Source organism: Rhineura floridana, chromosome 5, assembly GCF_030035675.1.
Source record: "Rhineura floridana isolate rRhiFlo1 chromosome 5, rRhiFlo1.hap2, whole genome shotgun sequence".
NCBI lineage: Eukaryota > Metazoa > Chordata > Lepidosauria > Squamata > Rhineuridae > Rhineura > Rhineura floridana.
The window spans coordinates 112,289,761-112,317,385 of NC_084484.1; the positions used below are offsets into that span (position 1 = coordinate 112,289,761).

Here is a 27,625-nt window from a genome sequence, read left to right on the forward strand (position 1 = left end):
AATCCTGGGAAGTGTAGTTAATGAAGGATCCTGAGAGTTGCTAGGAGATGCCCTGGTCCCCTCACACACCTTCAGTCAGAGTGGCTGACTGTTAAACCAGTCTGGCCATTGAAGCGCTGTCAGTGGAATACGAGTCTCCTCTCAGCACGCTGCACAAACTACACTTCCCACAATTCTTTGAGGGAAGCCATGACTGTCTCAAATGACATCAAAGTCTGATGTGGGTGTGGACCCCTGATTAGCTAAGCCAAGCAGCTGTGAGTCTGGCTTTTAGAACACTGACAGTTGGTTCTTACCGAGCATGCCAGACGTTACAATTGGGTTCAAGCCAAAATCTCTTAAATTGATTAAAAATCAGCCAGGCATTTTTTAAACTTTTAAATTGTAGAAGATGAAGGTCAGAGTATGGGGCAAGGTCAGTATCAGGATTACAGGTACTCTGTGAATATGGCTGATTTCAACAGATTGAATTTCAACAGATTATGAGAACTCTGACAAAAAAAAGTCCAAAAGGGCTCTGGGTTTTTTTCTCTCTTTTTAGACTTTGAACTCTCTATTCTTTCTGACTGTTTTGTGTATCACCATGAAAATTTACAGGGTTGTTAAGCATTCATTTCTGAATTCAGGACTATAGGCTTTATAAGGTTTTGTTTTGAAATGAGCTTAGGGGAAGCATCAGAATGGCATGGGGGTATTTTCAATTTAACATTGCGGAATGTGAAAAATCCACGCTGGCTGTATAATATGCAGGACACTTATGTTTCTCGTGTTCTCTACTTTTCCAAATGACTGGAATACAGATAGGAAACTTTCAATCAGTAGTTTTACCCCAATTCTAAACAGTATAGACACAACTGTTAATATAGCATTTTTAGTTTTAGACAGCTATTGAAATGTACTTGCTTTGAGTTGAAGGGCAACTCAGTCATTTCATATTATATTATAAGGAACCTGTAATTTTATTTATTTATTATTTATTTATTAAATTTCTATACCGCCCCATAGCCGAAGCTCTCTGGGCGGTTCACAACAAGCAAGACAGCAAAATACAATTAAAACCATTTATAGAACAATTTAAACATACTAAAATACAGATATACTAGCATACTAAGATGCTAAAAATAAGTTGAGATGTTAAAATGTTAAAATTAAAATTATTAAATTTATTAAAATGCCTGGGAGAAAAGGAATGTTTTAACCTGGCGTCGAAAAGATAATGATGTTGGCGCCAGGCGTACCTCCACAGGGAGATCATTCCATAATTCGGGGGCCACCACTGAGAAAGCCCTTTTTCTGGTTACCATCCTCTGGGCTTCCCTCTCAGTAGGCACCCGGAGGAGGGCCTTCAATGTTGAACGAAGTGTACGGGTAGCTTCGTATCGGGAGAGACATTCCATCAGGTATTGTGGTCCCAGGCCGTGTAAGGCTTTATAGGTTAAAACCTATATTGAGAGGTAAGCCCCAGTACTGGTCTCATATGGGCCTAACAGTCACAACTCTCTGAGGGCTTGTCCACACAGAGTATTCTCGCACTCACATTGGGGAAACCCCAGGAAGTATCTGGGTGGAAGGTGGGTAACTTGTCCTCACAATACTCCTTTACTCAGTGTAGAAAGCTGCTTTGAAAATAGGTTTAACTGTCTCAGGAACACAGGAAGGTGCCTTGAACGGCAGAGCTGGTCCATCCAGCTAGGTATTGTCTATACTGACGGATAGTGGCCTTCCAGAGTTTTAAAGGGGGCTATTTTCCAGCCCTACTTGAAGATACCAGGCACTGAACCTGGGACCTTTTGCGTACAGAGCATGTGCTCTGCCACAGAACTATGGGTGTACCCTCCATAGCTTACCCCATGGAACATAGCTTGGAAAAGGCCAACAAAGCTACAGTTGCCAGGAAAGCGTAGGAAAAAAACATGACAGTACATTGCAAAGCTGTATGTTCCCATATGGCTTCCTTGCAATATCACTCACCAAGCAACCGGGGTTCCAGTCCCCTCCAGGGTGCATGCTCACTCTTCGGGGTTAAACATGGTGGGGAAGATGCTGAGAGTGGCACTGGCATGAACATAGCTGACATTCCTGTTGTACGCTGCTTTGGAAACACTTGCTAAAAACAGTTTATAAATCTTGAAATAAAATAGCATACCAAGTTCTCTTCCTCTTATGAAGATGAAAAGGGTTAGCTATTCAGAGAACTAGTGTAAGAACTGTGACCAAGCCTCACTTTCTAAAGCTCAAGACTCTGTTTACTACAAGAAGAAGGCTACTTCTGCCTGCTCTGCCTCACCCTACATTGCACTGTCCAGTCTGAGGAGCCTTCATAAAGGAGCAGTGGTTTTCTGGCCTTTCGTATCTAGGTATAGAAGTTGGGGTGGGTCTGCCAGACACTAATACCTTAAGATCTAGGGCTACTTTGGGATTTTAAGGTCTTGGATGCTGTAAACTAACCTACTGGTAAGTTTAACGGTCACTTAAGCATTTTGAAATATTTAAAATTAATTTTCTTTATGGGAAATATGGTATATAAATGAACTATCATGCCTGCTACCAATTTTTGAAAATCTCAAAAGACTTAAGCATTTATAAACTGCTTCTCAATAAGTGTTTCTGAAGCAGCATAAAACAGAAATGTAACCTACCTTGAATACATTAAATATATATACATAACAATCTTAAGATTCTTTCTTTAGACTCCAATCTTGATGGACCAGTTTCCGTATTCAATGAAGATTTCTAAAGAAATCAATAGCTTTTAATATTCACTCTCCTCCTCATTCAGATCATGTTTGACAACATATGGGAAAATAGTTAAAATACCCGAAGTCCTATAACAATCACAAAGGTGAACACAGCTATGTGTTAAATGATTTTACAATCCATTTTTATAAATGTTTACGTAACACATCAACATCATAAAGAGATTCCGAGATAATGTGATTGATTTAAGTCGAAATCACACGGCATTAAAGGTATTTTTGTGAAGTTTTCTGAATGAACAGAAGAAAAAACTTGCTAAGTACACAGTAAACGTATCATCTAAGACTTGAATATATTCAAGAATACAAATATTCAGGGGTATGAATACTCATACTGAAAACCCCAAATTCCTGGTAAGGCATGTGCAGTGTTTCCATTTTCCCTTTTGGACAACATGTAGAATGAAGACAAAACATTCCTCACACAGCCAGATATGACTGCAGCATAACCTCTGTTTTCATTGTGCTGCTGAGCCCAAGTCAAGCACAAATTATGTTGAGCCTCCCACTTGATAAAGGAAGCATTAAGATTTGATTCTGTGTTTCCATTTCCCTTGAATACTGTAGCCTTCTTCAATGCCATAAGACATCGAGGGAATTGGAGGAGCAGTTGCATCAATATAGCTAATACCCACCCAATCTGTTTAACTAATACATGACAACTTCGTGCCTCCAATTTATTGCATGTGGCTAGCGTGCTTCCCCCGCCCCACAATGCTGACAACTGTCCCAGGTTTCTGCATTTTTAATTTTTTTATTTATATTTATTAAGGGAGAAGTAGAATATGAAGAATGACCATGATTAACATTCACCGCAACAAACTATCCTTTCAAAATTACTTATGGGAAAAGAAGGGGGGAAATACACACTCAGACACTGCAGCAGAAAAAACATCCAATAGTTTTCACTAACAACTTTATTTCAAGTAATACAGAAGTATTAAAACTAAAACAATTTGGATTTTTCCTACAAATTTCAGTGCTTGAACTTCAAAAGTATGAAAAAGCAAACTACATACAAACTGCATTCATTGCCAAATCCAAAAACTATGATGGTGCCTCATCAATAACCTGTATTATTGCTCCAGTTGCTGAGTTATACATGGAGTGGGCCTAAGAATCCCTAATAATGAGCACAAACTAGGAAACGTCCAAGTGATCCATGAGTACTTTTATTTCCTTGCCTTTAAACAAATGAATTACCCTTTGTGAGAAGAGAGTTCTACATGTCAAGAAAAATAAATTCTTTCATAAGAGGAACAATATCAAAATGACCTCCACCAACAGTGAGGAGACTCAACCCAAGGGAATGATTTTCAAAATTTCTTGTTACTGAGGCTTTGGAAAATTAATTCCTTTTTAAAAACTAGAAACATCAATAAAATGTTATGAGGGCATGTCAATCTAGAGATACTGTCAAATATCTATACATTTAAATTCTGATCACTCTTGATACAGTCTTTTGTTTGAAAACAAATAATTTAATAAAGACTGTAATTTTATATTTAAGCCAAAAGGCTTGCCATATTAAATCATCAATATATGAAACTGACATGCACGCAATACCTTACAGATGGAGCCAGTTTATTTATTTAACTGTTTGCAGCATTAAGAAGAGGTTTGGCAGCAGTATTATCAGCGTATGAGGACTTTTATTTCCAGTAAGGGACGCTTAAGTTATTTTGCTACCTACTCCCATCCAGCAACTGGATGCCATTAATTTTTCTTCTGAAAAAACCAATATCTAAAGACTTTATTAAAAAGTTTGTCAGTTCTGACCAATGCAGAAAGCCTTAACATTCGCCACTCTCAACAAATGGTTGTGCACTGTCAGCACAGTGACATCCCAGGCCACAACCTCTCTCCCTTCTCCTGCTTCCTGATGTGTCAAACCAATAGCTGCAGGAGGTAGGGCACACACCGCCTAAGAAAATCTGAGAGTTTACCAAGGGAGACATTTTGGGATCTTAATAAGTTTATAATAGCAATGTCCTTCAGATTAATGTTTTAGTTATTCAGTAAGGTCTCAAAGTTAAGTGGTTGGTGCAAAGTTTGTCTCAAGTCACTTCTCACCTAAAAGACCTGCTATGTCAGTTTCTATTACTACAATCTCCATGCAGTTTTATAAACAAGCAGACATTGTCAAAGTTCCGAAGCCTAAGAACTATGTTTTAAAGGCACATCATGCTATCCCTCATTCTCCCCATTTCTTTCTTTCATGGGATGTGACAAGTTAATAAATATGCAGAAATTCTTCTGACTGGTGTGTTACTCTGCAATTATCCATTTACACTACAAATAAAGGGTTCTGGGTCAATGCTACATGGATATATTTCATCAATTGTGCAACAGGGTGCTTAAAAATTGTTCAGTGAGATCCAATCTACTCTTTGAGCAATGTAGCACAATTCTAGATTGTACTACCTCAGAGTGCTGGTAAAGGGGTACAGTTTTTGAATGGAGATTTAGTAGTCCTTCCTCAATATGCCAGTGTATCACACCCAAGGTTCCTTGTTTTTTGGGGGGTGGGGGAGTAGGCAAGGTAAGTGAAGGTATTGTAGAAGCAGGAACAAGCAAAAAAAGGAGCCATTTTGAAATACAGGACATTATGTAGTCACTTAAGACTGTCCAAAACATTTGCAGGAAACATTAAACATCAAGTAAGAAGGAATTAAGTCACAGTGTTGTCTGGAAAACCACACCTTCATCTTGTAGCACCCTTTAAAAAAGCAGTCAGGCACCAGAATATTCCATAGTTGAAACTTAACTTACAATCATGTATAAAGTTTATTGAAAAGGCCATATTTTAAAAATGGATCTTAGATCCAATGACAACAGAGAACCTAAAACATCTCAATATATGAAGGCTATTTACACACTTAAGATCCAGTTCATTATCTAAATTTAGCAATAAGGGCATATGTACTCTGCATAATAGACCTGATGTGAAGTTACGCAATAACTATTATAATACATGAAAATATTTGATCTAACCAACTAAAGAAAGTCACAGATATTTACAGGATAGGTTTTTATCTGATGTTTTCATTGCTACACACACAGAAAACCCAAATTTCTTCAAGCTAAAAGAGCAGGCAGTACAGATGTATTTTACAAAGATCAGAGCAAGTGATATACACAAATAAAGTTTGTTGCAATGACCATTTAAATTATTGTGGTTGATATTTTTAAATTTGTGAAATGATGAGGGGATACTTTCATATATATTCATTATAAACACTTCCTAGTAATTTATCTGGTTATATATATATTTAAATGCAGATAAATCCTAAGCCTACTCACTTAGATTTCAGTTTTTTTGCCTTCCAGGTTTTTCTTCCCTATTTTGCAATTAATATAGTATAATTTGATCCAAATGGGAGGAATAATTTAAAAAGTATCATCAGAAAGTATTGGAAGGAGCCACTGAACATAACAATACTGTAAGAAAGCTTGGGGACAAAACCCTTAATCCCCCTCATTTTATGGTTACACAGCAAAAGAGCAATTATTAAATATCCCAAGCACACACTAGTGCTAGTATCTTCTTAAGTCAAAATCCATGTTCAGTCTTCCTGTACATACACATTTGTAGCATAATTGGGGCATCTGACATGCAGCAAGTGTTAATTTAGGAATAAGACTTTAGGTTTTCTTAAATTTTCTTTTTTAAAATCAGATGGGCAATTAAACATGCCTATGTTCTTTATTGTGCAAATACTCACAGCATTATGTATCTAAGAAGAAAGACGTTTATGCTCACAGGGCAAGCAGCACAATAGTATCTGCATGTCCATAGTAAATGACTGTCATCCTACAAGAGGGAGACCAGTGATAGGACATGTTGAACAATTAAATTCAAAAATCAATCAAGCTGGCTGTGTCTAACTGCAACCGACAACTCATTAAAGAAGTTAAGCACTGTTGAGAAAAATGCTCCAGAATCTATATTACAAGAATTTAAGTCCATCTTTTCACTGTTTAAACAAAACATTTCTATCCCTGTAACAGACATCAAATATATTTCATTCACTCTAAAAATGTAAGGACAAACAATTCATGTCATATAGTTCAGTGTCTTCTAATATGTCAAAAATTCAGAACTAATGTTCATTTAGTAACCCACACTGAACTTAAATCTTGCCAGTGGTTCATATTTAGTCACGGATGACAACACTTCTTCAAAAGGTTCAGTTTTTAGCGTACATGGTCAAAATTGATTCAAAGGTGGTGAACCAAGCACATTTGTCAACGCTCAAGATGAATTCTGTGCATGTTTAAAAATGTAGAACTGGAACAAGTTAATCAATGCACTGAACTGTAGAAAGTATAAATTAACACCATACTATACTATGGAACCATCTTTGCTTTGTGCTGGAATCATCACAGGAATAGCTCCCATTCTACTTAGATTAGGTGCAGCTACCTTTGGTGGTTGAAAGTTTGGGTTTTGAGGAGAAGTACGCTCAAAGTCTTCACTTGGTACTTTGTTGTATTGAGTCTTGGTATATCCATCCATATTGGAAGGAGACATTGAACCCAAAGAAGAACGATTACTCCCTATGTAGCTGTGGGCTGTTGAAGCACGGCTCTTTGGAGGAGGAACATCCTCTCTGAAAAATCAAGAAAGCATATTTAAACATTTATTTAAGAGCTGTATATTAAGAAAAAATCACCTAGAAGCATTCCTATCCATGTGATGGTACCATTTATTTCAATGGAATGTCCCCACAAGTACAGAGGTTTGAATTCTTCCATGTATCAAAAACTCTAGATTTCATTCATTAATGTCACGCTCATTCTAGCCGCAATCAACAACCAGTTAAATTCTATTTTGTTCTCACGTAATATAACGGGAACTTGCTGAAGAGACTGAAACAGCTTGCCTTCTCCTTGTCCCTTTCTAAAAAGGAACATTTGCATTGCAGCTCTGTATTTCCGAGGGGGAGGAGCAAATGAGAGGAAATGTACATTCTTGAAAATATTTTTTAAAAGGAGAAAGAAAAAATAAGGCTGAAATATATTAAAGAATTGTTTTGGAGAGAAGGCAAGCTAGCACTTTTTCTTTCCTAGGTTGTTCTTTATCAAGACACATTTAATCAAAGAAATACATTTTATTTTTACATGAGCCAAATCCACATCCAATGCCTATAGATAATCTTATCAATAGAAGAACCAAGTCTATATTCTCAAATGCATTATTATTGGTGCTTATTACCAAAAACAAACAACTCTGACCAGTGAATGAACCCTCTCCCCTTTGTTTTCATAATGCTTGTAAAATTTAAAATGTAGAATGGGAAATACCCCCACAACAGAGAAACTCCACAGGAAGGGATACTGAGATATAGGGTGGGTGGCACATGGTAACCATGATACTCACTGTGCTATTTATTTTACTAACCAAATCCCCCCTTTTAGTGAAATCTCTGTATTGGTTGAAAAGTGGGACTGTTGGTAGATGGAGTCAAACATACACTGAACAACACTGAAAATATATTCATAATAATTTTTGTGCAAGTCTTCCACAACTCCATGTTCTAAGTGTACCTCAATCATGAAGAACTGTGAATTGCTATGTGATATTTCAAGGGCTCTACTCCTAAATCTAGCAAAAACAACAACATTGTTATACAGTTGCAGCTAACAAAGTAATCCTGTTCGTGCATGGACTTCTGCCTTCGCAGGGGGACTTCCTATCCCTCTCCTCTTTCCGTGTGCCCCTCAAATCTGTTCTGAGGTTCCCCCAACCCTTCAGAGCAGATTTAGGAGGTGCACAGGGTGAGACAAGGAGAGGAAGTTCTGCTGTAGAAGTCCTTGAGCTAACAAGATGACTTTGTTGGATACACCCATAGCTTTTGGAGTAAATTCTATCCCTATCAGAAAGACTGAGGAAACACAACAATCAGGCATATAAAAGCGACAGGATATAAGGGTTCCCACAAAATGCTGTTAGAAGTTACTAGAGTCTCATTACATGTGCTGATGCTTAGACCAGAAGGTGTTCTTTCTGTTTCTTTTGAGGAAAGTGCAGAGAAAGTAAAGCAATATTTTGCTTTAGTCCACAAAAGTTTATTCAATAATAAATGTTGTAGCCTTTAAGATGCCACAGGACTCCTTATTGTTTACGTTTTCTTAATATTGCTACAAATAGTATTTACAAAATCTCTTTACAAACCTGAATGTTTCAAACAATTTTTCCTCAGGGCTCTTCTTGTGATCCAGCAAAATTGGATTTTCCCATCACAGATGTTGGGGAAACTTACTTGTTTGGCTTTGGGATCATCTTGACCCCAGTTACTTTGTATTTGTGCTTTGCATTATATAAGAATGTTACAACTTATTACAATCGTTCAGTGAAAGGTGCCAATTAAGGCAGTATATGCCATTCAAACCTATAAAATATGGTAGAGAATGGTGGCTATGTTGCAGTTTCAAAACACCATTTGCTGATATACTGTAGATAAGGATGCCCCAATATATAAAAGTCTAGCTCAGAGTGTGATTAATGTACACACATACACACTCCCATTATAGGGTTCTGGATGAATTATAACTAGTAACCTTTCAGCAGTGTGCCACTAACCAGGGACTTGGCTAAGAAAATCCTGATTCTGGTTGAAAAGACAAACAAACAAATCAGAAATTCTACCAGCATTCTTTGCTCATAAATAGATGTATGAACAGCAGCGTTTTTGTTCTGCAAAAATATGACTTATTATTTATATACCAAAGAAAGGATAGCATCTTAAAATGCATAGATGTAACAATCTCAGACAACAAATCTAAGCCTGAGATTGTTCATTATAAGACCATAGATTATGTAGATACCAGTTATCAAGTGGTCTCTGTCCACACACACTTCCATCCTCTTTATTTAATGACGTCTGTACCCCGCACGTACAAAAATATATCTGAGCAGCTTACAGTAAATATAAAAACAGTGGCAAATTGTGAGTTTTTTAAAGATGTAACATACATCGGTTTAGTTTCCTACATTGTTCAGCTTCCAAACAACTAGCAGAACTGGGTCTAGAGTTGATCAAACCCTGGGCTGAGTCTAGGGACATTAAAAGGGGTTTGTCTTGGAACTGGTAGAACTTGCCACTACTGACACCACTAGAGGTGACATCTCTATGGTTAATGCAATTACAAAAAAATCACAGCAACAATGTGCTTCATGTCACTGTTTAGTCTGTCCAACTAACAAGTTTTTAACTGTGGGAAATATGGCTGCAAATTCTGTGAAATTTGCTGTTAGGAGAGGTCATAACTCACGAGTATTATATTGTTATACTTACACAACTGTAATAATTATGTTGCCTGTATGTTACTAACACAATCTGTTATTTTATGTTTAAAAAACCCTGTGGGGTAAATTAGACCCCATGGAGTGATGATGTAGGTTTATGTATTTTTCATTGTGGAACATTACTGACTCTCCTACTTCTTTGCTTTGAAAAGAAAAAGGGGAAGAGCTTGATAAAGACTACTTTTTTTATAAAAGGCAAATGGTGTCATGCTTAATACCACCCCACAGCTATTTTATTTTTATGGCTTTCTTAGTATTATTATTTATTAAATATATATCCCACCCTTCGTCTAAGTAGGAGTCCAGGGTGACAAACAAAAACACGAATAACTCTTTAAAACATCATAAAAACAGACTTTAAAATATATTAAAACAAAACATCTTTAGAAACATATCAAAATAAAACATATTTAAAAACATCTTTTTTAAAAAAGCTTTAAAAATATCATAAAAAGCAATTCCAACAGAGACACAAACTGGGATAAGCTCTCTACTTAAAAGGCTTGTTGAAAGAGGAAGATATATCATGGGGTACATCAGACCCCCAAACCAGATTGATACAGCCAATTTTTCTATTGACCGAAGATTAATCTACAAACTAGTTTAAGGGCACAATCCAACTCATATTTCTGCCGGGCTGGGGAGAGTTGGATGCAGCAGACCTCCAGCTCCTCAAGGCTCCACCACCAGAAGCCCCCCTACTGTGGCTGAGCTGTAGCACAGCCAGGACCCTGCTAGCACTGTTGGGAGTACGCCAGGACAGCGAGCCCAGCAGACAGAGAGCTGGCGGAAGTCCTGAAAATGAGATGTTCCAGGGGTGTGGTGGGGGAGGAGCTGCTGGAGGGGCCCTTACATGCCTTCCAATTCCTCCTCAGAGCGTTCCCCCAGGTCCCGATCCCCATGAGAATTCTGCTGCCTAATAGGCCAGTGCAGTAAAAAAAAATTACAATGGTGACCTATGAGGACCACTTACTCTTTGGTATGCCTGTTTGTGGTCGCCAGCTCTTCCTGTCCAGCTCTGGTACACAGCTCCTGATGGATGCAACAAGTGGATGCTGCAGAGCTTTCCACCAGCTCCTCCTCCTTTGCTGCTTCCCTCCCCTCCACTGGCTTCCCATCATTTGAATTGCTCTGCCCGTATGAAATAAAATACCAGTTGCTTGAACCAGGGAATGATTGCACATTTATGAAATGGTCTTTCAACCAACTGGCCAACTTTGGCACATATATTATATAGCTTCTTTTTTTAAAAAAGGATGCTTTTATGGGTCAAGTAGGGTGGGTTTTTTTAGTGAAATAGTTTTTGTAAATTTGTAAATTAAATGTTTGTAAACTGTAAGTAACTCTGTGCTTTCAAAGGAGGGGCATAGGGAAGAAGAGTGGAGATAATACATGTGTGTACATCTCAATGCTTCTGGCATTTCACATCCAAGTTCTTTGTCAAAACATTTTTAACGACTAACATTTGAAATTCTGAGCCCATACCCAATTTCTCAGAATGACAAACCTTATATCATGATGTACTTCTTTTTCATATTTCTTCTCTCTTTGTTTCTTGCAGCAACAGAAGATGAAAAATGCTAGCAACAAGAGACCCAAAAGAGTCCCTATTACAGCTCCAGCAACGGTACCAGCTCTATTCGTAGCTAAAACAAACAGAATAACATTATATGAAGTGGCAGAATGTTTGCAGTTTAATGGTAAAACTATACATAACGGGTGACAACTGGTTAATACTTACAAGGGGTGATATTCAGCACAACAGAACATTCATCTGTGCCAACTCTGTTTGAAGCTACACATTTGTATACTCCAGAGAAAACCTGGGAAGCATTTTTCACCAAAAGTTCACCTGTGACTTCATCTGTAAATATCAAGAAAAGAACACTGGGAAAATAAAATTGGTGTGAAGAATCAATAATCATGGATTTAATGTTACATGTTTTAACCATGGACTGCGAAAAAGACAAATAATTGGGTGTTAGAACAAATTAAACCAGAACTGTCACTAGAAGTTAAAATGGTGAAACTGAGGTTATTCTACTTTGGACACATCATGAGAAGACATGATTCACTAGTTACGACAATCACGCTGGGAAAAACAGAAGGGAGTAGAAAAAGAGGAAGGCCAAAGAAGAGATGGATTGATTCCATCAAGGAAGCCACAGACCTGAACTTACAAGATCTGAACAGGGTGGTTCATGACAGATGCTATTTGAGGTCACTCATTCATAGGGCGCCACAAGTCATAATCGACTTGAAGGCACATAACAACAACATGGTTTAACTTCTGGCTGTACATATTATTTACACAAAGTAAGCTTCACAGAGTTAAGATGCAGAGGAAGAGAAAAATTGAGAAGTACTTAGGTTTGCAAACTAAAAGAGAGTAGTAAATGGAAAGTCAGATACATACTCTGCCATCTCACTCATCCCACACCAGGGGCTGCTGCTATAATGATCCTCTAAATCTAACCAAAAGGGGTAAGAGGTACCAAATCTGCTACTGCTGTTTAATAGATGTTTCCTAGACAGAACTTGATCAGATTTTTATTAAGGTGCCTGAAGAACTCCTACCTCCACACACTTATTCATCCACTAAATCTGGGTTGATCAAGAGATTTGGGATTCTCTAACTTTTCTAGACAAACTGATAGCATCACAAGAGAATACAATTTTGTTCTATGCTTTTTAAGGATCAGATTTTTTTATGGGTCAATGAAAAGTTCTTCAAAAAACTGAATTCCCTGACTAAAATATAGCTTTGCTTTTATACTTTTATAAATAAGGAAAATAAACTAATGAAATAACTGAATGCACTAGGATATATGACAGACATTCTTTTTACTGCTTCCAGTGCCAAAAACACCTTCTAAACATTCAAAACTGAACTCTCTTGTATGAAAACCTTTCAACAGAATATAGTGCATATTGAGGAAGGGGGCAACTATAACCATATATAATTTTTTTTTAGCTCAAATCCCTGGGCTTACCATAGGATATTTTTTACTACCTGCAAGACACAGGAAATATTGTTGGTAAATTCTTTGACACTGTATGGGAAATACAGCAAAGTAGTTTCATTATGTCTTGTGAAATTTGTAAAAATTCAAAGCAGTAATTAGTTTAGCATTTGAAGTTAGAATACCCATGCATGCTCTTATCATGAAGAGAGACAGTAATGAAGTATAAGCATACTCAGTGATGATCTGGCTGGAAGTTCTTCAGTACCACCAATTTTTTTCCAATGGTAATTTATAAGGGCAGCGCCCTCTTGGGATTTACATTTCAGAGTAAGATCATTTCCAACCTCATGCAATCCTTCGACATGACATTGAGTCCTTGAGGGCTTTTCTGGGGGGGAAAAACATATCATGAATGAAAAGTCTAGAAGTATGGGCTCATTAAGTGGCATTTGTATCCATATCAGAAATTAAATGCACATCAGACTTAATGCAAGTATTGTCTTGTTTTTCAGTAGTTTGTCAATATGACTTCGAAGGTTTAAGCTACATCTTCCATTAATAGCATGGGACCAACTCCAGAGCCATTTCCCAGCATATCACATCACTGATTTGGTCCACCTACCAATCTTACCCACCTGTCAGGCCTTGCTTAAAGACATAATAAAATAATGGCCATAGTGAGCTTTAATCTGAAATATGGCACGTAAAAGACTATACTTCCTGACCCAACTAACCCAAGATAATAACAGGGCTGACTGAAATACCAGATGTACAGTAGGAAGATGATATTGCTCCTATGAGAATGCTTTCTTTGGTAATGTTTTAAAGAGTTTTATCTCTATTGTTGCACATTTCATTCTTGCTAGCACTCCTTCAAGCCATGCTACAACAACTCTGTAAAGGTAGGTCCTTATAAATGGTTTTGCGCAGGGGTGGGCAGAAAGTAGACTAGAAACTATTGACAGATCTCTGAAAGTTCTGTAGTTGATTGGCAAGTTTTTGACTTCCAACTGTTTAACAATAGCCCCAAAATGACACACATCCCTTTGGAAATTTAACAGCGGAAATTAAAAGAATTTGTGGAAACTAGGAATAGAACTACATGTGAAAAGACCGCGAGCTCATCTCAGTTCTGATACTGAAAAGAAAGCCCTGTGCTCAGCAACTCCTCAGAGACAACATGCTCTTTAACACTAAATGTCTCTACAACTGGCTGTACTTGATGGCTTTTGGGGTTCTAGTAAAACACTAAGATCCCAACTCACAAGCTTGAAGTTTGCCCTCCCCTAGTTTAGTTAATGTTTAAGAATATAAACCAGGGCTGTGGAGTCGGAGTCGGAAGCAATTTTGGGTGGAGTCGAAGTCAGTAGAAATGAACTGACTCCGATTTCAAAATAAAATTAATATTTTGATATTAATATTAATTTAAATTAATATTAATACATTAATATACTTGCCATTTATGAAGAAGTCAGAGTTGGAGTCAGACAGTAGAAAAATTAATATACATTTGCCATTTATGAAGGAGTTGGAGTCGGACAGTAGAAAAATAGAGGAGTCGGAGTCAAAGGTTTGACATACCGACTCCACAGCCCTGATATAAACATTAGAATATAAGAATATACATGAAAGACATCAGGAGTTCCTATTAAGATCTTCCAGTTGGAACCTGCTGATAAATACATAACTAAGTTGCCAACCTATACTCAGTCATCTGGAAGTAAGTCTCATTATACTCCATGGGAGGATGTCTCATTCTCCTCCATGGGACTAACATGTTTTGAGATTGGACTGTAAAAAAAATGAGAACATATGCAGAAAGAAGCAAAATCTTTACTGCAGTTACCCAAAGACTATGTCAACAGCAGTGCATGGGAATAGTGCAGCGGCAGTGCTCTCCTAGTGGTGGCAGTGCCAGCACTCATGGGGTAGGGAGCTTGGGGGAGTTCACTGTTGGTGGCATTGCAATCCCACAAGTGGACACACACATGCAGACTGCTGCCAGCACCACCCCAAAGTTCTTCCAATATTGCTGCCACTTCACCCCACTGCCACTGCTGCTCGGTACTCCTTATGTATCTCCACTGGTCTATGCCATCAGTTATTGGAAGAGTTCTGGCTATATTTCCTTCTCCTAGCCATCAGAAGGAAATGTTAAGCAGACAACTAACAGTATTTACATTACTATTAATTTCAGTAGGTTTTAAAATATAAAAAATATAGAGGAAGAATAGAATAATAGTAATAACAATGTACATTATATTGTAATTTATAGAGGTACTGCAGAATGCAGATTCTAGCAAAGCTGGTATGGTGCAGTGGTAAGACTGTTGGGGTAGGACCTGGGAGACCTGGGCTCAAATTCTCACTCAACCATAAAGTTCACTGGATGACTTTGGGCTAGTCACCTTCTCTCCTAAACAACCTCACAAGGTTGTTGTGATGATAAAATGGGGAGGACTTTTGTATGAAAGGCAGGATATGAAGGAAATAATAAATAAAACAAGGATACAATCCTATGTACATTTACTTGAGGGTAAGCTGCACTGAAAAGTAAATGTTACTTTTTAGTAAAGCTGCTTGGGATTATGCTGTTAAGATGCATTTCAACTTCAAGGAATAACTATTACTCAAAGCTTTTAATATTTATTGATGACTGTCATTTCTGAACACTATGTTACCTAGCCATTAATATAGGTTGTGACTGCAGTTAGTCTTCATTACACGTCCATGGATTTGGAGGATGTTTTAAGCAGACTTTTTGGGAATCTTTTTGTGGCACATCCCTGAAGGGTAGATGTGCTACTCTGTAGCAAAAACAAGAAAAATCCATGACACATTAAAGATTTAAGAGATATACTGTAGATGCTATAATATTCACTGATACATCATGTAATCTTTAAAGGAAGGTATTTAGATGTTTAAGGGTGCAGTTCTATACTCACTTACTCAAGAGTAAATCCCATTAAATTCAGTGGGACTTATCTCTGGGTAGGTAGGTATCGTATGGCACTTTCAATTAATATGATGCAGTCTTCAAGTATCTGTCTAGTTGTCTAGTAGAGGTTTATATCCCTAAATAGGTGCACTAGACATCATCTTAGTTCCCTGAGGTGACAAATTATCTCAGCTTCAAATCAATGCCTGCTATTCCATGCCTCTAGCTTCCTTTATTGAGTCTTCCCTCAAACCAATACGGTTCTCCAATCCTAAGCCCACCTGCCTGGAATTAAGTCCGACTGAACTGAGCGAGACTTACTTCTAAGTAGATTCCAAATTCCCCACCCCCACCTTCCTTTGCTAGCATTCTGTTCTCTGCCTCCCCTGAAGATGACACTTAGTCCTCAAGAGCCAACATACATACACACAAGCTCCACTTCAGACTTAGTCTTGCCCCCTTTTCTTTCTCTTTCCCTCTGTCCACTTCCCTGCATTACCTCACTCACTTCTGGACCTCACCTCAAGTTGACATTTCAGCTCTGATGCTTCAGTATTTTTAGCCTTTTCCCTCTTGCTCTGTTCCCCTTTCCCATTCCAGATGTCCCTCACAGTTGATGCTGCCACTTAATCTCATTTCCAGTTAGCAGCAGCTCCTGGGACAGTCACAGACTGTCCCTGAGAAGAAACCCGTACACAATCAAAGCCATGTGATCAACACATGAGCAGAATACCCCTTTCCTCAGAGAACAGCCTCAGCTAACCACTATGCGTGGCGATTTTTTAGATCAACATGTGCAGACTACTTCTCACAAGCATCTGAACATAGGTACAGATGCCTTGTACCCAGATACAAGATAATGTGTGAACGTCCCTGTTATATTTTCCCATACTTCAGATTCACTAAATCTTGTATCTTATTTCCATCCCATGGTAGAATACAAGCTTCATGAAATCTAATTAGCTTTGAAAACTTACTCCAACAAAAATCATCATCTGACAAGGGTTTAATGTAAAAAGTGTATACAATACTGCTGAGAGAAACAATGGATTCTACATAACAGTTGAAACTACTGTGGGTACAGGATCTTGGAATAACAACTCTTTCAGAAAAATGGCAGGCCATTTGGGATAAAAATCAATTTCATTCTGTATAAGCTCCTTTAAAATAAAATGCATATAAAATTGTACACAGATAGTACCCATATCCCCATCCTGAGTAAAATTACTAAATCCACAAGTACAAACTGTTGGAGGGGGTGCTAGAAATAGGTACATACTTTTATATGTGGTGGACCTACCCTACCATACAAACCTTTTGGAAGAGAGTGTTTTATGAAATAGGTCTAGTCACATCTCAACCCTTGACGTCTATTGATGGCACTTCTACCAGTGTTTGATGGCCCAGGAGAAGTTACTCACAAAAAATTGAGGTTTTTGTTCACAGCAGCTAGACTGACTGTCACAAGATACTGGAAAACGTTGGACAATAAATATACTGGAATATCGGTACCAGCAATATTGGTAAATGTTGCTTTAGCGGAAAAGCGAACTAAATATATGGACACTACAAAATCCAAGAACAAAGAACACATTTTATGCAACTCAGAAATGTTTTATTGCATATATAGTTAACAGGGAACATTACTGTCAACCACTGTCAACACGTGGACTCTTATGGAGAGACGCAGGAGGAAAGGGAAATGAAATGTACAGATTTAACATCTTGCTTCATTATAAGTGTAAGCAGATTATTAAATATTATCAGATTGATGTAATCAGAAGAGAAACCAGTATGTCATGCTTTCTTCCTTTTCTCTTCATACGTTGTTGGTGAATTTTTCTTTTCCAAAAAAGAAATATAAATTTAATTTAAAAAATTACAGTTGCCACCACAAATTTAATTCTGGTAAGCAGCATCTAGCAAGCAGCAACTGTGTTTTGTTTTTTAAGCATTTTTCCTAAGGCTGCAAAACTAGGTTGCGAGACAAGCCTCTACCGCCGAGTCGTTAATCCTGCCACACACCCCAGTCCACAGGGTGACATGGCTAAATGGGGGCTAGCCACATCATTTTAACATTACTTTCCTGCTGTCATTGCCTGTACTCCTCATGAGAGTGTGCATTCCTTCCTCAATCCCTTTTTGTTTCCCCAAGCTAGCTCTCTGTAAATCTCTCAGCTGCATACAGTATACTTGTGTGATGTTCCTATATTAATGTATATATGGTAAGTGTTGGTTGTTTACAAGATACATGGTAAGTGGAGTGAAAGAGGGGGAGTGAATGGGCAGTAGAATGCTAGATGATTGGCTGAGTGTTTAAAATGGCTGAATGTATAAAAGGAAGAGTGAGAGTGGAATCTGGGGCGGAGAAGAGAACTGAGTGGGTTGCTTGGTGGGGTTTAGAGAGTTGTTTGCCAGGAGGGAGGTGGAGTTCGGATTAGTATTGAGTAAAACCATATGCTTATGTGCCTTAAGAAGAAATCTTGTTAATCTTGTTAGCTTTGTTATCTGTAATAAATACTTAATTTGGTTTACCAAAGGCCTGATCCTTGGCTGGGGTTTCACAGACCAGAAGGGAGGGTAAGGTTGACCAAGGCTGAAGGGAAACTGTAACAAATGGTGGCAGCGGTGAAGAGAATAACAATACCAGTATTCAGAGTCTCTGGGAATACTGGTATTAGGACGTGACTGGTGGTTGCCTAGCAGGGGGATCTGTTGAGATCTGTGCTAGAGCGGGGAGAGAAAAAATAAAAAAGGACAGTCCAGACTGGTGGAGTCCCTGGTGGTGCCTAGTGACAGGCAGTAGCCACGCGCAGGTAGGAACCTGACAGGGAGAGCCAGGGAAGGGCGTCACAGGTGGTGGTAGCGGTGGGATACGAACAAAGGAGACTACATCACAGGTGGTGGCAGTAGCGGTGGGATACGAACAACAGAGAATCCAGATACGAACAACAGAGAATCCAGATACGAATACTAGAGAATCCCTAACAGTGGTGTGGCAAACAGAAATAACAAAACAAGATTACTTGTGAGAGTGACTGGCAAAGAGTGTGTGGCAAAGAGTGAGTGAACTCAAACACCATGGCTGAATACATAAAAATGAAAAGAGAGGAGCTGGTGGAGAAGTGCATAACATTCAATTTACCTCACAAGGGTAAAGGGGTAGATGAATTGAGGGTAGCACTTATAGGATTCGCTACTGCCCAGCAAAAACAACCTGTCAGAGAAGAGACCCCAGAAAAATACTTAAGCAATCCCGCTTATATAGAGTACTTAAGAGAGAAGTTAAGATGGGAGGCTGAGGAAAAAGACAAGCAGAGGGAGTTGGAAGCTGAGAGATTGAGGATGGAAGCTAATGGGAAAGACAAGCAGAGGGAGTTGGAAGCTGAGAGATTGAGGATGGAAGGTGCAGAGAAGGAAAAACAGAGGGATTTGGAATTTGAGAGAATGAGAGTGGATGCAGAATTACAGGCAGAAAAGTTAAAATTTGAAAGAGAAGTTTCATTCTGATGAGACAAGGAAAGACAGAGATGGAGCAAAAATAAAAATTACTCCAAAGGACTTTGCTGTCTATGAGCCTGGACAAGATCCTCAAATTTATCTCACAACCTTTGCAAAGGCAGCTCAGTTGTGGGGGCTACCTGAAGATAAATACATGCAGTATTTATCAAACCTGATCAAAGGGGAATTGGCAGAGGTATACCAATATTTCCCCTCAGACAGGCCCGTCACCTATGCTGAATTCAAAGAAGCAGTGTTTAAAAGATTCAGACTGGGGCCTGATTATTTTAGAAAGCTTTTCAGAAACTGCCAGATACAGACAGGGAGGTCTTTCGTGGAGCTGGGGCAAAACTGATGGACATATTTGGGAAATGGTTGACAAGTGCAAAAGCTCAGTCTGTGGAGGAGGTGAAAAACCTCATGATATTGGATCAATTATACCATCAGTTACCACCAGAAGTAAGGCTCCTGGTCAAAGACTGTTCCCCTACATCGGTGCAGGAGGCCGCAGAGATGGCGGATCACTTCGCCTCCAACAGAACTGGCTGGGTGGGGAAAATATCAAGAGATTTTAAACCCAGACCATATAATGCTGGCAGAAGGGATGTGGTACCACAGCGAGTGAGTCCTCCAGTAAAATCTGAAGGGCACAGGACACCCCAGAGTGGATCTGTGTACCCTAAAAGTGAGGAGAAATTATGCTACAAATGTGGTAGACCGGGGCACCTACGTTTTCAATGTGAGGTTGCCAACCCCAGTAGTAATCCTGCTCAGACAAGGGCAGTGAAAACAGAGCCCAAGGCTTTAGAAACAGCAAAAAAGGTTCAGTTCTGCCAGATAAACTGGACAGAAGTAACAGACCTTGATTCAAGTCTGAGAGAGGAAGTGAGTGTACAAGGGGCAAATTATTGGGCATTGCTTGATACTGATGCCGCTCAGACATTACTGAGGCCAGATTTAATAAAATCTGAGGTAATATTACCTCAGGAAACTGTGACTATCCAAGGAGTGAGGGGTCAACCAGAAAGTTTGCCTGTGGCCCTGGTGGAAATGACTTGGAGAGGCCGAGAGGGCCGATATAAAGTAGGCATTAATGCCCAGCAACAAGAACCAGTAATACTGGGAAGAGATGTAATGGGAGCCCAAGGAAAGATGTATGTAGTGACCAGACAGCAAATTGGCAGAGAAAAAGAAGCCATATTAAGGGGGGCTGAAACAAACAGGGTGGAATCTGTTAACCAGCCTCAGGTCACCATAGCAACCACTAACAGGCCTGCTGAAGGAGACAAACTGTATCAAGTGGTCTCTGATAAGAAAGAAGCAGAGCAATTCAGGGAAGAGCTGCATAAAGATATCAGTTTGAAGCAGATAAAGGAACAAGCTCTGACCCAACAGATTCCTTTCACTGACAAACTGAGGAATCAAGTTGTGTGTGAGAATGGGATTTTATATAGACTGTGGATGCCCGCTGAGAGAAAGAATGAATGTGAACCAGTGAAGCAATTGATAGTACCTAGCAAATACAGAACCAGATTGCTAGAGGTAGCCCACGTTGTCCCATGTGCAGGACATCTGGGAATAAAAAAGACCAAGAGGAGACTGGCGGCACACTATTATTGGCCAAACATCTCCAAAGATGTAAAACAACATTGTCTATCTTGTGGAATATGCCAAAAGGTGGGGAAAAGTGGAGTAAAGACTAAGGCACCCTTAAAGCCCCTTCCTATAATTGGACAACCCTTTTATAGAGTGGGAATAGATTTGGTGGGCCCTTTTTCCAAACCCACAAGGCACGGCAAGAAATATCTATCGGTGGTGGTGGATTTTGCCACCAGGTACCCAGACGCAGAAGCACTAAGATCTGTAGAAGCCCCTGTAGTGGCAGAGGCTTTATTAAAAATCTTTATGAGGCTGGGTTTCCCTCATGAAGTGCTGACGGATCAAGGCAGTGTATTCATGGGAGAAGTGATGCAATGTATGTGGAAATGTTGTGGTCTAAAACATCTAAAGACCACTACTTACCATCCCGCCACTAATGGGTTAACAGAGAGATTCAATGGCGTTTTGAAGGGCATGATCAGAAGCTATGTTCAAGATCACCCACAAGACTGGGATGAACGGTTGGGATGCTTCTTATTTGCATACAGAGAAGTCCCTCAGGAGTCAACAGGCTTCTCACCCTTTGAACTCATGTTCACTAGAAAAGTGAGGGGACCTTTGGAACTATTAAAAAATTCATGGGAAGGAACCCTGGGAGAGTACAAAACATCTGTAGTAGATTTTGTATTGGAATTCCGCAATAAATTAACATCAATGATGGAGGTGGTGGAAAAGAATTTGAGTCAAGCACAGGAGAAGCAACGTTACTGGTATGACAGAACAGCCAGGGAACGTGTGTATGATGTGGGAGATATAGTTATGGCGTTCATACCCAGGAAACATGACAAATTACAGGCTAACTGGGAAGGACCATATACCATCAGAGAAAGGCTTGACACAGTGACGTATGTAATCACCACAGACCAATTAAACAAAAACAAAGTGGTTCATGTAAATATGTTGAAGCCTTACCATACCAGGGATATACAGGTGTTGCAAGTTACCTTATTCCCTGAGGGAAGTGGGCCTGAACTTCCAGATTTGGTACAGGAAAGCAAAGACAAAGGAGGGGTAGATCAAGTGGCATGGTCAGAGGAGGTGAAGGAGGAAGTAAAAGAAGAGATTCTGAGAGTGTTGAAAACCTATAGGAATCTCTTTAGCAACAAACCTGGCCGAACCAGTATAGTTATACATTCCATTGATACTGGAGATCATGCCCCAATCAGATCTGTTCCGTACCGTGCGAATGGGAAAGTTTTGAATGAGATCAAAAAGGAGGTGGAAGATATGCTGGAATTAGGAGTGATCAGGGAATCCATCAGTCCCTGGGCCTCAAGTATTGTCCTGGTTCCGAAAAAAGATGGAACGACAAGGTTTTGCATTGATTATCGGCTAATCAATAAAATTACTGTCCCAGATGCGTATCCTATGCCTAGGGTAGACACAATGTTAGAGTTATTGGGGGCAGCAACCATTATCTCTACACTAGATCTCTGTAAAGGATTTTGGCACATGGAACTAGACGAGCAATCCAGAGCCAAAACTGCCTTCAGTACACCAGATGGGTTATATGAGTTTGTGACCTTACCCATGGGACTAAGGAACTCACCAAGTTCGTTTCAGAGGGTAATCAATACTGTGTTGCGAGGCATGTCAGATTTTGCAGTGGCCTATATCGATGACGTGGCCATTTTTAGCAAGTCGGTGCCTGAGCATGTCCAACACCTGACAACAGTATTGGAGGCCTTAAGAAAAGCAGGCCTCACAATAAAAGCTAAGAAATGCCAGTTTGGACTAAAGGAAGTAATCTATTTAGGACATAAGGTGGGGAGTGGGAAAGTCACCCCCTTATGGAGCAAGGTAGAGGCAGTGCAATCGTGGCCTATCCCCTTGCATGAATTAACAAAGAAGAAGTGTTCTGAGCGTGTGGTATGGACGGATGAATGTCAGAAGGCTTTTGATCTACTGAAGCAAGCCTTGTGCCAAGGACCCATATTAATAGCACCAGACTATGAGAAACCATTCATCGTGGCTACAGATGCGTCGGACCTGGCGCTGGGAGTCATTTTGCTACAGGAGAGAGAAGGCACCGGACATCCAGTGGCGTACCTGAGTCGCAAGCTGACGCCAAGGGAGAAAAACTATTCGTCGGTCCAGAAGGAGTGCCTAGCGGTCGTGTGGGGACTGAACAAGTTGCGCCCATACGTGTGGGGACGAAGATTCACAGTGACTACAGATCATCGGGCCTTGTTATGGTTGCAGACTATGAAAAACCATAACACTATGCTGCAGAGGTTGTCTTGGGCCCTACAGGACTATCAAGTGGACTTCCAGTTCATAAAAGGCAAGGACAATGTACTGGCCGATGGACTTTCCAGGCAAGTGGCTGGGACTGCAGTGACGTGACCAGACAGAGGAACAAAGAAAGACATTTTCCCCATAGAGACTTTTATTTGTTAACGCGACGTATAAATCCTGGAACAGGAATAATACTCTGCCGTTGTTTTAAGGGGGGGGAAATGTGATGTTCCTATATTAATGTATATATGGTAAGTTTTGGTTGTTTACAAGATACATGGTAAGTGGAGTGAAAGAAGAGGGGGAGTGAATGGGCAGTAGAATGCTAGATGATTGGCTGAGTGTTTAAAATGGCTGAACGTATAAAAGGAAGAGTGAGAGTGGAATCGTGGTGGATGAGGTGAAACTGAGTGGGTTGCTTGGTGGGGTTTAGAGAGTTGTTTGCCAGGAGAGTGGAGAAGGAGGGGGGTGGAGTTCGGATTAGTATTGAGTAAAACCATATGCTTATGTGCCTTAAGAAGAAATCTTGTTAATCTTGTTAGCTTTGTTATCTTTAATAAATACTTAATTTGGTTTACCAAAGGCCTGATCCTTGGCTGGGGTTTCACAGACCAGAAGGGAGGGTAAGGTAATGACCAAGGCTGAAGGGAAACTGTAACAAATGGTGGCAGCGGTGAAGAGAATAACAATACCAGTATTCAGAGTCTCTGGGAATACTAGTATTAGGACGTGACTGGTGGTTGCCTAACAGGGGGATCTGTTGAGATCTGTGCTAGAGCGGGGAGAGAAAAAATAAAAAAGGACAGTCCGGACTGGTGGAGTCCCTGGTGGTGCCTAGTGACAGGCAGTAGCCACGCGCAGGTAGGAACCTGACAGGGAGAGCCAGGGAAGGGCGTCACAACTTGCAACAGTGCTGGGGAAGTGTTTTAATTTATAAATCAAGGAGCAGAGGGAACTGGGAGTGGGAGCCTTACCATCTCTTCTGTAAGCCCTTCTCTTTTGTTCATGTGCATACGTGAGAAAGAAAGGGGTGAGGCTACACATAATTACATACTGAAAAGGGTTCTCTGCCTGTGTCCAGAAGCACTTTTTGTCATTTTCTGTTGAATAGTAGAAATTATTATTGACTACCAAGCCCAGCTGTTAATCTCTGTACCAATTCCCTTCAGCTCTAGCAGACCTATACTTGTCAGTAAGCCTAACATTGTTTTTATCTATAGAATGATGCCGAAAAATATCTATTCTCCTTTAGAAAATGATTCATTTGCAAAACTCCAACTCTGTACAAGAATCACAAACATGGACAGAATCAGAAGCCCTCTCTGACTTTATGAATAGATATAAATTGAAGATATATATCCAGCTACTATTCAATATCCAGCAATTTGTTCCTATTCTTACAACCACTTTATACAGTCAGATAGAAGATAAAATTAATTGTATGCATACATTAACACTGCTTAGCAGGGGTGAGCAACCTGTAGCTCTCAGCTTAATTTCAAAAGCCCTCTGCAAGCAGTAAGTTCAGACCTGAGAGACAGAGAAAGAAAACAGGGGTATCCCACCTACTTTTGGCCTACATGCTGCATTCCCCAAGCGAATACAGCCCTTGACGGAAAACAGTACTTGGCTCCTGCACTATTTATAGTTTATACAAATGCAAAACTAGAAACACCTTACCAAATACAGCCAGTTGGACTCTATATGTCTCAATACCAGGAAACGTCTTCACTTTACACTGGTATGTGCCAGTATCAGCAACCTTTAAGTTCGAGATCTCAATACTAGCATCTCCAGCTGCTGGGTTTTGATTAACAAACTGTACCCGTCCAGCCATAAGATAGGTATCATAAACCCTCTCATTGTACAAAATTACCTGAAATGTGAGAGAGAGAGAGAGAGAGAGAGAGAGAGAGAGAGAGAGAGAGATTACTTACATCATACTGGCATGATAGTGCCTATATACTATAGGCAGTGGGGTAAAAAAGCATTCTACCATGTTAAATCAAAAATACCCCATACCATAAGCACAAATGGCAACAGAAAACAACACAGCTTATGTTGTTCGATTCAGAAATGCTTGCTTAACAAGTGTGCCATTTTTTGTGGCGATGTTCAGAAAATCCATGGAGAATTCAGAGGTTAAAATTTAAAAAATCAGTCTCAGACAACCCAGAAATGCAATGCACTTTTTCCCCAAGCTGTTTTTCCCTGATTTTTTGCCTCCAATTTAAGAAAAATGATGGCAGCTACAGCACGTGTAGGGTCTCATTTGATAGCCCCATCATGGAAGTTGTGCCTTTTGGGGGTTTGAAGTCATACACAACAGTTGATTCTTAATTAATTGTTTAAAATTAACACGGGCCCCTATGATTATGCACTGCATGCACAGATTGTCCTGCTCTACCCATCCCTCTTATAGCATTCTAAAACCACAGACAAAATGGCTGCTGGACTGAAAATGTCTGGGTTTCTGTCTTTAACATGTGGGTTCTCCATCAGTGTTTTGAGTAACATCATGAAAATTGGCAACCTTGTTAAGCAAAGAATTCTGAGTGGAACAGTATATTTCGTGTGAGATTTCCTAGTGAATTGAGCTTATGCAGACTATCAGAATGGGGTGGGGAATACTTGCAGTTCAAAGAGAGGAAAACAGGCCACTGGCCTCACCTAAAGGGTGGTTTTCCCAGGTATCATGCCATCATGTGGGTAGTCATAGTGCCATCTAGCGTCCGAAGGCAAGAAAGTACTGGAGTCAAGATCTGTAGTGAGCGAGCCCCTCCCACTCCAACTTTCTGTTGACTTTAGGATCTGCTTTAAGGGCTTCTTTGCCAAACAGCAACGCTCCACAGTATGGGGCTGTGGATAAATTGACTCTAGCTGTGGTATCCGCATCCCAGTGACGAAGCCAAAGAGTTCACTGCGCCACTACTTCTGCAGCCAGTGTTCATGCTCCTTGTTGCGACACATCCAAAGTAGCATCAGCTACTAATGCCGCTGCTTTGTGTAGATTGATCAGACCCCTTCTGAGTTTGGGCAGATCCGGATCTTCCAAGAGCTCATCTAGCCACATCATCAAGGCTCTTGAAAAGATGGAGGCTGCTACAGACACTTGAATGGAATAGGTGGTGGCTTCGTGGTTCTTTCGCAGGGCAGTCTAGCCACTGTTCTGATGGGTCCTTAAGCTGGGAGTCTCCTTCTTTCAGGAGGAGAGACCTGGACACAAAGTTAGAGATTGGCTGATCTACTCCTGGGCCGTTCAGGTGAATCAGGAGCTAAAGCGTAATGTCTTTTGGCCATGGAAGAGAAGCGACATGGGTGCAGCGGCCGAGCCCATTCATCTTTGGCCAGCTTGTCAATGGGATCTGGAACCGGAATGAAGTGATCTGCCGATCTGGGAGATTTGAGGACCCTGGCCCCCTTCACGGGAGGGGCAAGAGATTAGGTTGGCACGTATTGGAGTCCCAGCATGTCCAAAACTCTTTGGCACAGTGGAGGATAGTCAGCTGAGTCAAATAGATTATAGGAAGAGTCATCCTCCACTCATTGTCTTCGATCTGGTGTCATCACCTTCAATTCTGCCTCTGGCAACATCAAAAGGATCTGGAGAAGAAGGTGGCACAGCGTCATTGCCAACATGATGACAGAACGCACTGGGCTGCCGCTGAGGTACTTGCTGCTGGGAAACTGACTGTAATTGAGAGAAGAACCCCAGTATATCCTTCATCTGGGAATGAAGCTAGTGGGACAGTTGCAGGTCTAGGAGAGGATCAGGTACGGCCACCTGAGGCTCCGAGGACAGGGCTTGCCCTTGTTGGGTCAGGTGAGGATGAACTGATTGGTGAGGTGTTGTCGCCATCGACTGAGATGGGCAGTCCAAACTTGGTTGGCTAGGGAACCCCTCGAACTCGTCACCTGATGAGCCAGTAGGTGAATGAGAAAGAGCTGACAATGCCTGCTGACCAGTGTCCTCCAAATCAGGAACCGAAACATATCGAGCTCACTTGAAGGCACTATGGGTAGGGAGGTGTTTAGTTTTGGCGACAGCCTGGGAGTGGAACTTGGAATGCTTGAGCTTTGAAGCCTTGTGATGCGACTGAAGCTTGCAATGCTGGTTATCACCTGTCTGCAGATCTGTCTTGGGTCGCTGATCTGCCACTATAACACGCAGCAAGGCAGGTGGATAGGAGCCCCATTCACGTGCTGGTAGATGCAGTAGTCGAGATGCAATCTGAGGGGGCCTGGCTTAGATGTG

General features: G+C 40.3%; 1 protein-coding gene across 2 annotated transcripts in view; it reads right to left on the reverse strand.

The window, feature by feature from the left end:
- CXADR (CXADR Ig-like cell adhesion molecule) overlaps positions 1-27,625 on the reverse strand; it is a 67,507-nt gene that overhangs the window by 14,979 nt on the left and 24,903 nt on the right. Inside the window, exons 3-7 of one of the 2 annotated variants that reach the window (XM_061627909.1) lie at positions 25,051-25,246; positions 13,267-13,422; positions 11,810-11,932; positions 11,576-11,714; positions 7,183-7,369 (exon numbers count right to left, since the gene is read on the reverse strand). In XM_061627909.1, the coding sequence (XP_061483893.1) occupies positions 7,183-7,369; positions 11,576-11,714; positions 11,810-11,932; positions 13,267-13,422; positions 25,051-25,246 (801 nt within the window). Of the gene's footprint in view, positions 1-3,658; positions 7,370-11,575; positions 11,715-11,809; positions 11,933-13,266; positions 13,423-25,050; positions 25,247-27,625 lie in introns of those variants that run through there. The other variant, XM_061627908.1, reaches the window with a different exon arrangement.